We start from the raw sequence: 13558 nt of genomic DNA on the forward strand, positions 1-13558 counted from the left end.
ATTATAAAGAAAAGAAAGAAAACACTATGGAGCACAGTTCTATTCTGACACACATGAGGTCACCATGAGTCCAAGGTAACTCAATGGCAACTGGTTGGGTTTTAATTTTAAAATGAGGATAATAATAGCATTTCCTTTATAGGGTTGTCATGAGGATTAAATAAATTCATTCATGTAAAACACCAAGAAAGTGCTTGGCACAAAGCAAATGTAATACATGCGTTAGCTAACAGTGTCATCTCTTGTATAGGCAGTGTGCATACATTGAGGGGGAGGGGGTGTCACAATCCTAAAGGGACCAACCTGACTACTTAGACAACTTCATACTTCCTTTTATTTACCCCCTCACAGAAATCATATGTAATTTTCTCAAGTAATTTTCTTCATCTCAAAATTGTTCAAAACCTCCCTGCTTTATTCCATTAAAGTGAGTATTGAGTAATGTTTACTAGAATCACAGTTCTCCCCTATTAGGAGATGAATACACCATGGAAAGCTGAAATGAACATTTCAGTTATTGTGATATTTTCTCCTATCTTTGTTGGAGTTCCTAATGCGTGGAAAATTTAATGAATTTGATTTTCACTACTTTTGTCTCAACGGCACTTCTGCTGATAGCGGTGCTAATGTTCAATGAAACTGAAAGAAGCCAGGAAAGCAGAATGAGCAACCAAAGAAGAGAACAGAATAATCTATGAATTCCAGTTGCTTTTGAAGCCATTGTGATAGATTTCCGTTGACTGAACTCAATAAGGGTACACATGTTGTTGTTGGTGGTGGTGTTGTCATCGAGTCAGTACTGACTCAGCAACCCTATTATGCAACAAGACAAAATACTGCCTGGTCCTGCACCATCCTCATAATCTTTTCTATGTGTGAACCCATTGCCGCAGCCACTATGCCAATCTATCTCATTGAGAGTCCTCCTCTTTTACTGACCTTCTGCTTTTCCAAGCATGGTGTCCTTCTCCAGGGACTGGTCCTTCATGATACCATGTCCAGAGTATGTTAGACAGAGTCTCTCCATCCTCCCTTCTAAGGAGCATTCTGGCTATACTTCTAAGACAGATTTGTTAATTCTTCTGGAAGTCCATGATATATTCAATATCCTTCACCAACACCATAGTCAAATGCATCAATTCTTCATCAGTTCTTCTTGGGTCTTCCTTATTCATTGTCCAGCTTTCACATGTATATCAGGCTATTGAAAATACCGTGGCTTGGGTCAGGTGCACCTTAGTCTTCAAAGTGACATCTTTACTCTTAAACACTTTAAAGAGGTCTTTTACAATAGATTTGTCCAATGCAATGTTGTTGTTATGTGCCATTGAGTTGGCCCCAACTCATAGCGACCCCTCCTTGGGTTGCCGAGGCAGTATCACTACGGAAGTAGATTGCCCAACCTTCCTTCTGAGGAGTGGCTGGTGGGTTTGAACCACCAGCCTTCTGGTTAGCAGTCAAGTGCCTTAGGCACTACTCCACCAGAGCTCCCTGTGATCCACATAGTCAAATACATTTGCATAGTCCACAGGTAGACATCTTTCTGATATTCTCTGCTTCAGCCAAGATCCATTTGACATCAGAAATGATACCTTTCATTCCATGTCTTCTGAATCTGACTTGAATTTCTAGCAGTTTCTTATCGATGTTCTGCTACAACCAGTTTTTAATTATTTTCAGGAAAATTTTACTTGTGTGCGATATGATATTGTTCAATAATTTCTATATTCTGTTGGATTACCTTTCTTTAGAATGGGCACAAATATGTATCTCTTCTAGTCAGTCTTCCAAATTTTTTAGCATAGATGAGTGAGCACTTCAGCATGCACGTACCTATCTGATAACAGTGTAAAATCAAGCATATATGGTCTAATGGTCCATCTTTACATTTCACCCACCATCTCAGCAATGCATAGGTCCAATTGCTAATAGACATTCCTCCTAGAAGTCATTTAGGCATTTCAAGCCAACATGGCCAAAGTATAACTCCTTTTCTTCCCCCCACAAACCTGCCCCTCTTCCTGTATTTCCTCTCTCAGTTAAGCATCCACATCACACCGTTGCTCAAGGTTGCAACATCAAGTTGCATTCTCCATCTACTTATCCTTCTCCCCACCTCCCATCTGGGTGGCCCCCAGGGCCTGTTGCATGTACCTCCTAAGTAGACTGTGAATCAGTGCCTCTTTTGTCTGCCCACTGTCTCTGTCTGCATCTGTAAATATTGCTGTGTAACAACCACCCCAAATTCAGTAGTTTGCAACAATAATCATTTGTTATTTCCAGTGTGTCTTAGGTCACTGATCTAGAACAGCTTAACTGGGTGACTCTGATTATGTTGGATGAGCTTACTCATATGACATACTCGTGACCTGATCCAATTTAGTAGAGAAACTGCAAAGTCACATGGCAGAGAGCAGGGATACAGGTTGAGATGAAGAACTAGGGCCGATAATGCAAACCACTATACTGCCAAAACCCAAGTCCTTGCTGTCTTTTGTCTGGACTCTTCACTAGTCTTCTAATTCCTTGCATTGTGTATAGTCTAACCTCTCTCCAGATTAATCCTATGATCCCTTTATTAAAACCTCCCACTGCCTTTATCATTACTGAATTGACCTGAAGCCCTCTACAACTTGTCTCTAATGCGTTTTTCTAGCTGCCTCTGTTGCTGTGTTTCAGAAATGACTCACCACTCCCTTGCCACATATGCTTGTTTGAGCACAGTTCTTCACCTTCATAAACAGCTTCTGTCCCTCTGCAGTGAGCCCCCACAGTTTAGGGTATTATAATTGAGGTGTTGTTTGCCCTTCAGGACCCGTTCATATGCTGCCTCCTCCAGAAAGCCTTCTCAGAAACCCTAGAGAGAAAGAGTTGCTCTTTCCTTTATCCTCTGTTAGCAAATTGAAATAGTATTGCACTCATTTTTCACTCACAATTTAGGGATACATGCTTAGCCAGATAGAAGGAATGAGTGAGGAAAGACAGTTGAAATAATTCCACCCACCATTCAGTGATCATGGGAGAACTGAGATAGGATTTGGCTGTTACTTTGTCATCCTTGGTTCCAGTGGCCTCTTAAGCTCCTGAAAGCCTCTTGTAAAGTAAAAGTCTTGGACTATTGAGTGGGGGGTCTAGTGTTTAAAAATACAAGACTATTATAGCAAGCCAGTTATCTCATCTGGTATTCCACCAGAGAAACAGCTGTCTGACTGTGTTGTCTTGTTGTAAGTCAGTACCATCAGTACTTCATTGGAAACTCAAGGACGTTCAGTGGTAATATTGTGTGCCTGTAATTTGTACCTCATGGGGACTTCAGAATCTAAACCTGACTGCCTAAGATGCAACTCTCTTGTATTTCATAGAGGCATCTATCAGACTGAATTTTATTTATGTTTGTGTTTCCTAACTAAATCAGGAAGTTTTCATCCATGGCTTATGGTTCTTCAGAGAGCTGCTGCCTGGGGTTGCACAGTGAACCCTGTTCACATGAAGGTCTATATAAGCAGACTCCCGGAGTACATGGTGGTACCAGGTTTCTTGTATCCCCAATGCCTGGTACATATTGGTTGCTCAAGAAATGTGTGAATGAATGAGAACTAGAAAAAGAGAGAGAAGAAAACAAACTGAGCTAATTTCACAAGTGAGAGTTGGGATGAAAATTCGAACAAGATCTGAGCCAACAAAATTAAAACCATGTTATTATTGGAGGTGCACATAGTGAAGTGTACAAGTCAGCCCACTTGGAGTCTTATTTATCTACAAGAAAAAAATTAGCTGTCATCCTGTGAATTGATTGAGGTTTTGGTTCCTAAAAGCACAACACACTTCTCAAATGTAATTGACCACATGATCACCTTATTCCTAACACTCCATAGGCGTTGTATGCCATTCTGTGAAAGCAAATCCATTTTAAAGGAACCTACCCCCTCAAATCACAGTTGGCATAAAGATTTCTTGGTTGTCCTTAGACCAGTCATAAAACTTATATAAATACAAATAGATCCATCTTTTAAAAGAGCAAGTCTTTTTATTGGGTTTTTATCAAACCAAACCCATTGCCATGCAGTCAATTCCAGCTCATAGAAACCCTATGGGACAGAGTAGAACTGCCCCATAGGGTTTCCATGGCGGTAAATCTTTACAGAAGCAGACTGCCTCATCTTTTTCCCTCTGAGTAGCTGGTGGGTTTAAACTGCTGACCTTTTGGTTAGCAGCCAAATGCTTTAACTACTGTGCCACCACAGCTCCTTTTATCAGGAATAGTTACCTGAATTGGAAATATCCCAGTATTTCTACTGGCCAGCACAGTGTTTCACTCCATGGGAAAGTGTTGCAAGTGAAACAGCTTCAGACTGGGAATTTGATGCTCCCAGTGTTTCTGCCAAGGAGCTCTAGTGGCATAGTACCGAAGGCATCTGACTGCTAACCAGAAGGTTGGCAGTTCAAACCCACCAGCCACAACGCAGAAGAAAGATGGTACAATCTACTTCCATAAAGATTTACTTCCTCAGAAATGCTATGTGGGTCATTTAGAGTAAGAATCGGCTCAGTGGCAGTTATTTTAGTTTGAGGAGTTCTGCCAGAGGACACAGGAAGGGTCACTGGCCCATTCAGGGTATGTGGGCTTCTGGGTAGACATGACCCAAGAAGAGGCCCAACAAGCAGCATACGCTGGGCAAAGACAGCCCAATGACTCCCTCCCCAACCCCAATCACAGCCTCAATACAAGTAAGCTCTGCCAGTAGGAATGCTGCATTCAACCCAGGTGGTTCTCCCTGTCTCTCCCCTCCCACATGGGGCACTGCTGACAAGACTCCTCACCAGCCAGGGCTCGAGCTTGCTCTGTGAATTGCAGTACACTCTAGGAAAGCAGGCAGATTCTCTCTCATTCATCACTATCTGCCCAGGGCCTAGCACAGTGTGGGGCATGTAGAAAGGATCCCATAAATCCTTGTTAAATGAATCAATAAAATAAACCAATGAAGTAAACAATCCTGAGGACTACAGTGGTCAAGGAAACATTTGTAGGAGTTGCATTATAGTTAGCTACTGTCAAGTAGGTCCTGACTCATGATGCCCTCGTGCACGATAGAACAAAACACTGCCATTCCTGTGCCATCTCCATGGTTGCATATTGGGCCATCGCAACCCACAGGGCTTTCATTGGCTTATTTTCTCAAATAGATCATCCAGCCTTTCTTCCTGGTCCATCTTAGTCTGGGAGCCCCTAAATCACTGCATTTGCTTCAGAAAATCTTAAATGCTGTACACCTGAAGCTACAGCATCTACTCTGACAGCCTGTTATCACCTCCAAGTCAGTAGAGACTTGACTTTCTGTTGCCTTACAGAAAGTACCAACTCATATAGATGAGTACAGTTTTCTTAACACTGGCCAGCTTGGGCACTGTTTGTAAGCAACAGTTCTTTAGTCTTTCCCTGCTAGAGAGGAGCTGTAGTAGTTTTTCCTGGGGATCAGAAAACCGTAGTGGCATCAGCTCATTGAGAAGTCACCATGTCTTCCTGCCAGGCTGGCTATGCCACTACTGGACACCTTCCTAACATGATTTTTTTCTTGTTGTTTCCAGGTGATCTGTCCGTGGAAGAGGCACAGGACCCTTTCCTGGTTAGTATCCACATAATTGCAGACCCAGGAGAATCCCAACACCTGCAGGAAGCCATCGACAAGGTCTTGGCTTGGATCCACCCCGACCTCCAGCTGTTCCGAGTCTCGGAGAGGAGGGCACCACGGCGGCGGAAGAAGCCGCCCAAGGTAGCTCAGCCGGCCCTGGCGGTAGTCCTGTTCCTGCAGGAGGAGTACGGAGAGGAGCAGATCCTACAGTTGCACAGCACGCTGCAGCGGCCGCCATGGCACTTCCACCACACAGAGCGTGTGCACGGCAGGTTCTTGCCCTACCTGCCGTGCAGCCAGGACTTTTTCACACTGGCTCCCGGGACCCCGCTGTGGGCTATCCGGCCTGTGCACTATGGCAAGGAAATTGTCCGCTTCACCATCTACTGTCGCCACGAGAACTACGCAGACATCCTGAAGTTCTACGAGCTCATTCTCAAGCGGAGCCCCATCCAGAGGAAGACGGACTTCTGCATCTTCCCCATCTTCTCCAACCTGGATGTGGACGTCCAGTTCTCCCTAAAAAGACTGCCCCGCGACCAGACCCCAGTCCCCACCGACTCCTCAGTGCTGGAGTTCCGGGTCAAGGACATAGGTGAGCTGGTTCCTCTCCTGCCGAACCCCTGCAGCCCCATCAGTGAAGGCCGCTGGCAAACGGAGGATCACGACGGGAACAAGATCCTTCTGCAGGTACCTTGTGGGCACTGTCTGTCTGTTGCCCTGTTTTGAGGAACAGGTCAATTGGCTCTCCCAGAACCCTTGCAAAAGGAGCGATCAGTGACCCTTTGTCTGACTTCTAGACCAAGTCAGGTTGCCCTGACTCTGTCTAAACAAGAGAGGCAGGAAGGGATCCTGTGGTTCTTATTTGGCTGTCAGGGCCATATGCCTCAGGTGAGCCTCCAGGTACATCCAGGAATGAGCTTGTAGTCTGGGGAAAGTTTTTTTATTAAAGATTTTTGAATCTGCTCTTTTACACTTAGCGCATTTTTAGCGATGTATCCTTAACTCCCTCAAGGAGACGTCAGGAAAACCCATCTATTTGAAAATATAGTGGCATTCAATAGAGAAGCTATCTGTCCTTGTCTTCCTTCTGTGCCTTCCCTGCTTTCTAGCCTGCATTTCAGTGGCTTTTTCTGGGCAGTAGATTGTGAAAATTCTGGGATCACATTAAAAATTATTTCCTCATAAGCCTTGTGAGGGGTAAGTGATGCCTGAGGAGCTTCTGGTTTCATTAGGCACAGGAAGGGGTGAGTGAAGTATATTTTAAGGAAATGAACACTTGGTAAACTGTTCCATCCATGGTTTGTGTCTTGGCTCAATTACTAGACCCTTTTCCCCTTCCATCCTTCCAGTAGTTGTCCCAAACTTTTTAGAGATAACTGATTGTGGTAGTTATGTTTGTGTGTCAACTTGGCTGGGCCTGGTTGAGTGTCTGTGCAGCTGGTGGTAGTTATTCTCCATGATGAGACTGGCAAGCAGCTCCATGGTGGTATCTACCACAAGCAGCTGAGTAGCTGCCTTTGGGAATGTGGTCTGCTTCCCGTATTTAAGGAGAAGCCTTGGGAATGGTCTCTAGCCTAGGCTATGGCACGCTTGGACCCTGCATGTAGCCGTGTCGTTGTTCAGCAGCCTGCTATGGTTTGCCGACCTTGGGACTTTGAGTGGACTTAAGTTAATGGCCTGCCATGTGGTTTGGTAACTTCGGGACTGTGCCTTTTTGCTTGTCAACCTTGGGACTTCTCAGCCTCAGCAGGCAGCAGCTGTCTGAGTGAAGAAATGCCTCTAGCTCCAGTGAGCTGGGAGCAGGAGGCGGAGCTGGACCCCAAGGTTGAGGGGCTTTCACCCAGCCCCTAGAGCCTGGCACTTTGAACTTGGACTTAAAGCCTCCAAATTGTAAGAATAAACTCCTGTTTGTTTAAGCCATCCCATTTGTGGTATATTCTTGTCAGAGTGGCACTAGATAATCAGAACACTGATTATACACTGGATTTCAAAATTCAGCAAATAAGTTTAAGAGCTCCCTGCCTTTGGCCCTATGGGGCCATGATGGTTCAGTGGTAGAATTCTTACCTTCCATGTGGCAGACCTCAGTTCAATTCCTAGCCAATGCACCTCATGTCGGTGAAGGCTTATGTGTTGTTGAACAGATTTTAGTGGAGTTTCCAGATTAAGACTAGGATGAAAGGCCTGGCAATCTACTTCTGAAAATCAGCCAGTAAAATCCTATGAATCACAGTAGTCTGTTCCTTAACCAGTCATGGTGATGGCACAGGTCTGTGCAGTGTTTTGTTCCATTATGCATGTGGACACTGTGAGTCAGTCAGGAGCCAACTCAGTAGCAGACAACAATAACAACCCCTGGTGCTATCTGATAAATACTTTCCAAACTCAGAGTTTCTTTCTTTCTTTTTCTTTTTTCAATTGTGATTTACAATTTACAGAGCAAATTCACTTTCCATACAGCAGCTCACATACACTTTGTCTCCTGACAGATCCCCTCCCACTTCCTCCTCCTAGTTACCTCTTCTTTGTGTACTTCTCTCCCATGCACTACTGTCTCCGCCCCCAGCTGTCTCCCTGTGCATACACAGCCCTTCTATTCTCCCATGATTAATTTCTCCAAGGAGTGTATCTACCTAATGTAAGTGTTCAGTTCATTTGCCTGTCTTTTGTTTGGCTGGGAGCCACAGGAGTGGGTTCAGTTCCAGAACTGAAGGGTAACTAGGGGCCATAATCTCAGTGGTTCCACCAGACTCTATCAGACCAGTAAACCTGGTCCCCCCTTTTATTTTTCCCAATGATTTTGAGTTTTGTCCCACATTGTTCTCTCACTCTATCCAGGATTTCCTACATAGATCCTTCTCCAGGCATCGTCTAGTTCTTCTAGTCTTAGAGTCATATAGGCTAAGGATCGCATGGTGTACCAGTCACTTGGACTAATTGTTTCCATGCGTCTTTGGTTTTCTTCATTCTTCTTTGCTCTGGACAAGTAGAGATCCATTGTTGCATCTACATGACTGCTTGCAAGCTTCTAAGACCCCAGTCACTACTCGCCAGAGTAGGATGTGGAACAGTGTTTTTGTAGTATGTCATGCCAATTGAGCTTGTGTCCCCTGTGACCATGGTCCCGAGCACACAGGTCCAACTGCTCGCTCCCTCTAGGTAGCTGGCTGTGGCCAAGGAGTGACTGCAACCTTGTCCCTTGTCAGCTCTGCTATATACCTGGGAATTCTTACAGAATGTACGAATACACTTGTAGAAACATTGTCTGCCAACACTACACATGGTCATGGGCACACTCCCCCCCACCCTCAAACTCAGGCTTTCTTGAAGTAACAAATTACTTCCAGAAGTATAAGACTTTTTTATTTTTTTTCCTCTAAAAACCATGTGTCTCCTCAGTTTTCACCTGAAAATGTTTTACCTGAAAGGAGAATGTTAATAGAGAATTGAGGAACATTATCTTTAGAGGTACTGATTGTGGTTACTTGAATCACAGGTAAAGTTTCACAGTTTCTGTTTGTTTTGGCATTAGACACCAAGACTATAACCTGCATACCATGAAATGTAAGTAAGACTTTGGCAGATGTCAGACATACAGCTAAGCAACATTATTCAAATCAGAAAGATCACATTCAGAAATTTACTACTTATCCAGTTGCCATCCAGACACATCCAACTCTTGGCAACCTCATGTATTCAGAGCAGGGCTTAGAACCAGTTCATTCCAGTTTGACCTTCTGCTGATCAGTGGGGGATCTTGTTAACATGTAGATCTGATTCAATATATCAGAGTGGGAATGCAAATTCTCAGCAGGGAATTGAACTGAGAACCACTTTGAAGCCTTGGTTCAGAGTAGAGCTGTACCTCATGAGGTTTCCAATGGCTAGTTTTCAGAAATATATCACCAAGTCATCTCTGAATGGATTCAAACCTCCAACCTTTCAGTTAGCAGCCACTGTGTCAACCATTTGCACTACCCAGTGACTCCTTACTACTTCTGTGAACTAGACAGTTTTCAAATTTCAGTTAGCATTATGCAGATAAGAAGCTCAGTAATTGCTCAGCCCATTGAATGCTGGCATTTCCTCTGTAATCCCTTTTGAAGTGTGAGAAAAGTTTCTCCTGTGTTTGAAGATTGCCCCCCCCTTTAAAAAATTTTTATTGTTATTTGGGTGAAAGTTTACAGAGCAAATTCACTTTCCATACAGTAGCTCCCATATACTTTATTTCATGACATTGATTGCAATTTCCTACAATGCAACAGCTCCCCTCCCACTTCCTCCCCATAGATACCTCTTCCCTGTGTCCTTCCCTCCATGTACTTCTGCCCCCAAGCTGTCTCCCTGTGCATGCACAGCCTTCTATTCTCCCATGATTGATCTCTCCAAGGAGTGTATCTACCGAATGTAAATGTTCAGCTCATATGCCTGTCTTTTGTCTGGCTGGAAGCCACAGGAATGGGTTCAGTTCCAGACCTGAAGGGCAGCAAGGGGCTGTAGTCTAAGGGATTTCACCAGAAGACTGCCATTTATTTATGCAAAATATAATACAGTTTACCAAGTAAAAGTTAATAGTGTGCAAAGGATTTTAGTTACATACACACACACACACACACACCCCAAAAACAGTAAGAATATGACTGTTTCTGAAGTGCTGCAGTAGTTAGAGTATTTTTTGTCTGGATCCCTCTAATAATGTAAAGGAAAGAACAAAGTATGAAAGCCTGGGCTCCATTCAAAGGAACCATTGAAAGAATATATCAAAAAAGAGCCACACAAAAATGATATGTTGCTTCCTAAAAAGCTAGAAATAGAAATACCTTATGATCCAGCAATTCCACCACTAGGTATACATCCTAGAGAAATAAGAGCTGTGACATGAACATACACATGTTTATTGTAGCACTATTCACAATAGCAAAAAGGAGGAAATAACCTAAGGGCCCATCAACAGAGGAATGGGTCAACAAACTATGGTACTTCCACACAATGGAATAGTAGACAACATTAAAGAATAATGATGAATCTGTGAACATGGGTCTCGTAACATGGATGAACCTAGATGGCATTATGCTGAGTGCTATGAATCAATCACAGAAGGACAAATATTGTATGAGTCTACTGTTGTAAAAAGTCAAGAATAGGGTTACATAAAAAAAAAAAAGAAAAAAGAAAAGAAATACTCTTTGGTGGTTAATTGGGGGAGGGGAAAGGAGGGTAAGCCACTAACTAGAGGGTACAGATGTGAAAAAAATCAATCAATTGATTAATTACAAATTTAAAAAAGAGAACCACACATTTACATGGTTATAAAATCTATACAAGTACAGGCTTTTGAAGTTAGAGCATCAAAGTGTGAAGAGAATTTTTTTAAAAAAAATTGTAACTTGGGACTCAGGAATGCAACCTTTGTTCAAAATAGAAGTGGGCCCAGAAGTTAAATTAATGTGGTCAGAAATGACTAATAGCTCCCTTATAATTTTTGAAAATGACCATTTGAACAGTTTACTCTTACTGCCTTGCAGCAGAGAACAAACCTCTGCTCTACCTTGAGATACGTGTCTGTTCATCTTTATTAAGTTACTTTTAAAAGTAAATAGGTTTTGTCCCAGTCTTTGACAAAATTAAGATATTGTGGGAGAGGGGTGCAGCTGAGAGAGTGCCTTTTTGTTGTTTCATCCACATTCTCTTCAACAGGATATGTTTCCATTTTCAACCATAATTTTTAAGATGCTACTTGCAGAATTTTCACATTTATGTAAGCAGCATCCTGATCAAGAAACAGAACATTCCTTGAAGAGAAGGCCCATCCTCTGTGCCTGGGCTCCCTTCTCTTAAATATTACTGTCACAGGAAAGGTGAGAAAAAAAAAAATGTATTCAAAGCAAGTTGGGAATCTAGCTGTGCTCTCTTTTTATTATTATTGTTTATGCTTGTGTTAGAATGAGTGGAGTTATACATTGAAGAAAATCTTTGTTAGATGGTTTTCTTAAAATACAGATTGCTTTTTACTTCTTAGCCCTGCCCCATTGACTTAACACTCCATATTGCACTCCTCCTCCCCTTTAAATTCTTCTGGAGGAGATAAGCTGAGATTTCTTTTCTGGGAACTCCTCAGCCCCTCATAAGAATTTGGAAATGTATTTTGTGGAGATGTGACAAGATGGAAATAATCTCTCCGTTCTTGGCATGGCCTTCCAGAGGAGAAAGGCAGGAGATTGCTGGCATCAAGAGATGTTTGAGACCTCTCAGAAAAATGCATCTTAGAAATTTGAATTAATGCTTTATTGATACTAAACTGCAGCTTTCTGAAGATAAGACCATGTTTAATGAGTCTATCTACATACATCCCCTTGAGCCAAACTAACATTGTACCTTGAACATGTTGTTATTTGAAGTTGAGTTGGACCTGACTCATAGCAACCCCTCCTTGGGTTTCCAACAAGTAGGCTACTTCCATAGTGATACTGCCTTGGAAACCCAGCGAGGGGTCTCTATGAGTCGGGTCCAACTCGACGGCACATAACAACAACATCACTACGGAAATAGATTGTCCCATCTTCCTTCCGACGAGTGGCTTGAACATAGTTGCTGTTGTTGTTGTTGTTATGTGCCGTTGAGTCAGACCCAACTCATAGTGGCCCCTCCTTGGGTTTCCGAGGCAGTATCACTATGGAAGTAGATTGCCCCATCTTCCTTCCGAGGAGTGGCTGGTGGGTTTGAACCGCCAGCCTTCTGGTTAGCAGTCAAGTGCCTTAGCCACTATGCTACACTTTATATTCATGTGTGTGAATGTATATATATATATATTTTTCCATTTTCTCGAGGAATAATATAAATATTCTACAGTGAATTGTACCACTCATAAGTATGCAGCTCAGTGTATTTTTACAGGTTGAAAAGTGTATAAGCAGTGTAAGTAGCACTTAGATCAAGTAACAGGACATTCCCTGAAAGGAAGACCCATCCTCTGTGCCCATTCATTACTCTGTCACAGGAAAGGGGGAAAAAAAGTGTCTATTCAAAAGAAGTTGGGAATACAGCTCTGCTTTATTTTCTATTATTATTTATAAGTAGATTTTACATTAAAGGGTAAAAGATGACTCACAAAGATATATACCACACAAAAACAATGAAATACAGTAGGGATTTGAAGTAGAGGGAAAATATTGATAGAAAAGTAAGAGAAACCAAGTGGAATTGTTAACATCCAAAATGCATTCCATTTCCTGTACACTTTCTACTGCTGTGCTCTTCAGCTGGTCGTTTGTAGCTACATGTAGGAAGAAAGGCCTGGTGACCTAATTCTGAAAAATGAGCCTTTGAAAACCCTACAAGCACCGTTGTCTTCTGACACTCATGGGGTCTCCAGGAGTTGGAATTGATGCAAAAGCAACTGGTTATAATTGCATTTAAATTAAATTAAACAGAAAATTCAGTTCCTCTGTCACACTATCCATATTTCAAGTGCTTAGTGGCTAGTGGCTACCATATAGGGCAGCACAGATACAAAACATTTTCGTCATTACAGAAAGTTCTATTGGACAGCACCATCCAGAATGGACCACATCTGATTGCTAACCAGAAGGCTTGTGGTTCAAACCCACCAACCACTCCTGGAAGGAAGGTTAGGTGATCTACTTCCATAGAGATACTGGGAAACCCAAGAAGGGGTCATGATGAGTCCAGTCCAGCTAGATGGCAGTGAGTTAGCAGTGAAAACAAAATGGAAAAGTCACCAGATATGATTCAGAGTCTGTGAGGTAAAAATAGATCATGCCCATCAGATGCACAAGTATTCCTGGTAGTGAAACCTGGGAGGAAGTGAAGAGAAGGGCAATGTACCAAATGAGAGTGACCAATATGGCAGCATTGAGGATGAGAAAGACATAGAGAGGTACATGGGAAGTACAGACAACAAATAT

The 13558-nt window shown here is 42.7% G+C and overlaps 1 protein-coding gene across 1 annotated transcript in view; it reads left to right on the forward strand.

Annotated features, from left to right (window-relative positions):
- Positions 1-13558, forward strand: part of FAM124A (family with sequence similarity 124 member A) — a 203390-nt gene that overhangs the window by 94139 nt on the left and 95693 nt on the right. The window contains exon 3 of the mRNA XM_007945225.1: positions 5587-6320. Coding sequence (XP_007943416.1) covers positions 5587-6320 — 734 coding nt within the window. The remainder of the gene's footprint in view (positions 1-5586; positions 6321-13558) is intronic.

The sequence above is a fragment of the Orycteropus afer genome, unplaced genomic scaffold (assembly GCF_000298275.1).
Source record: "Orycteropus afer afer isolate SDZICR_OR568_19922 unplaced genomic scaffold, OryAfe1.0 scaffold00134, whole genome shotgun sequence".
Lineage (NCBI taxonomy): Eukaryota > Metazoa > Chordata > Mammalia > Tubulidentata > Orycteropodidae > Orycteropus > Orycteropus afer.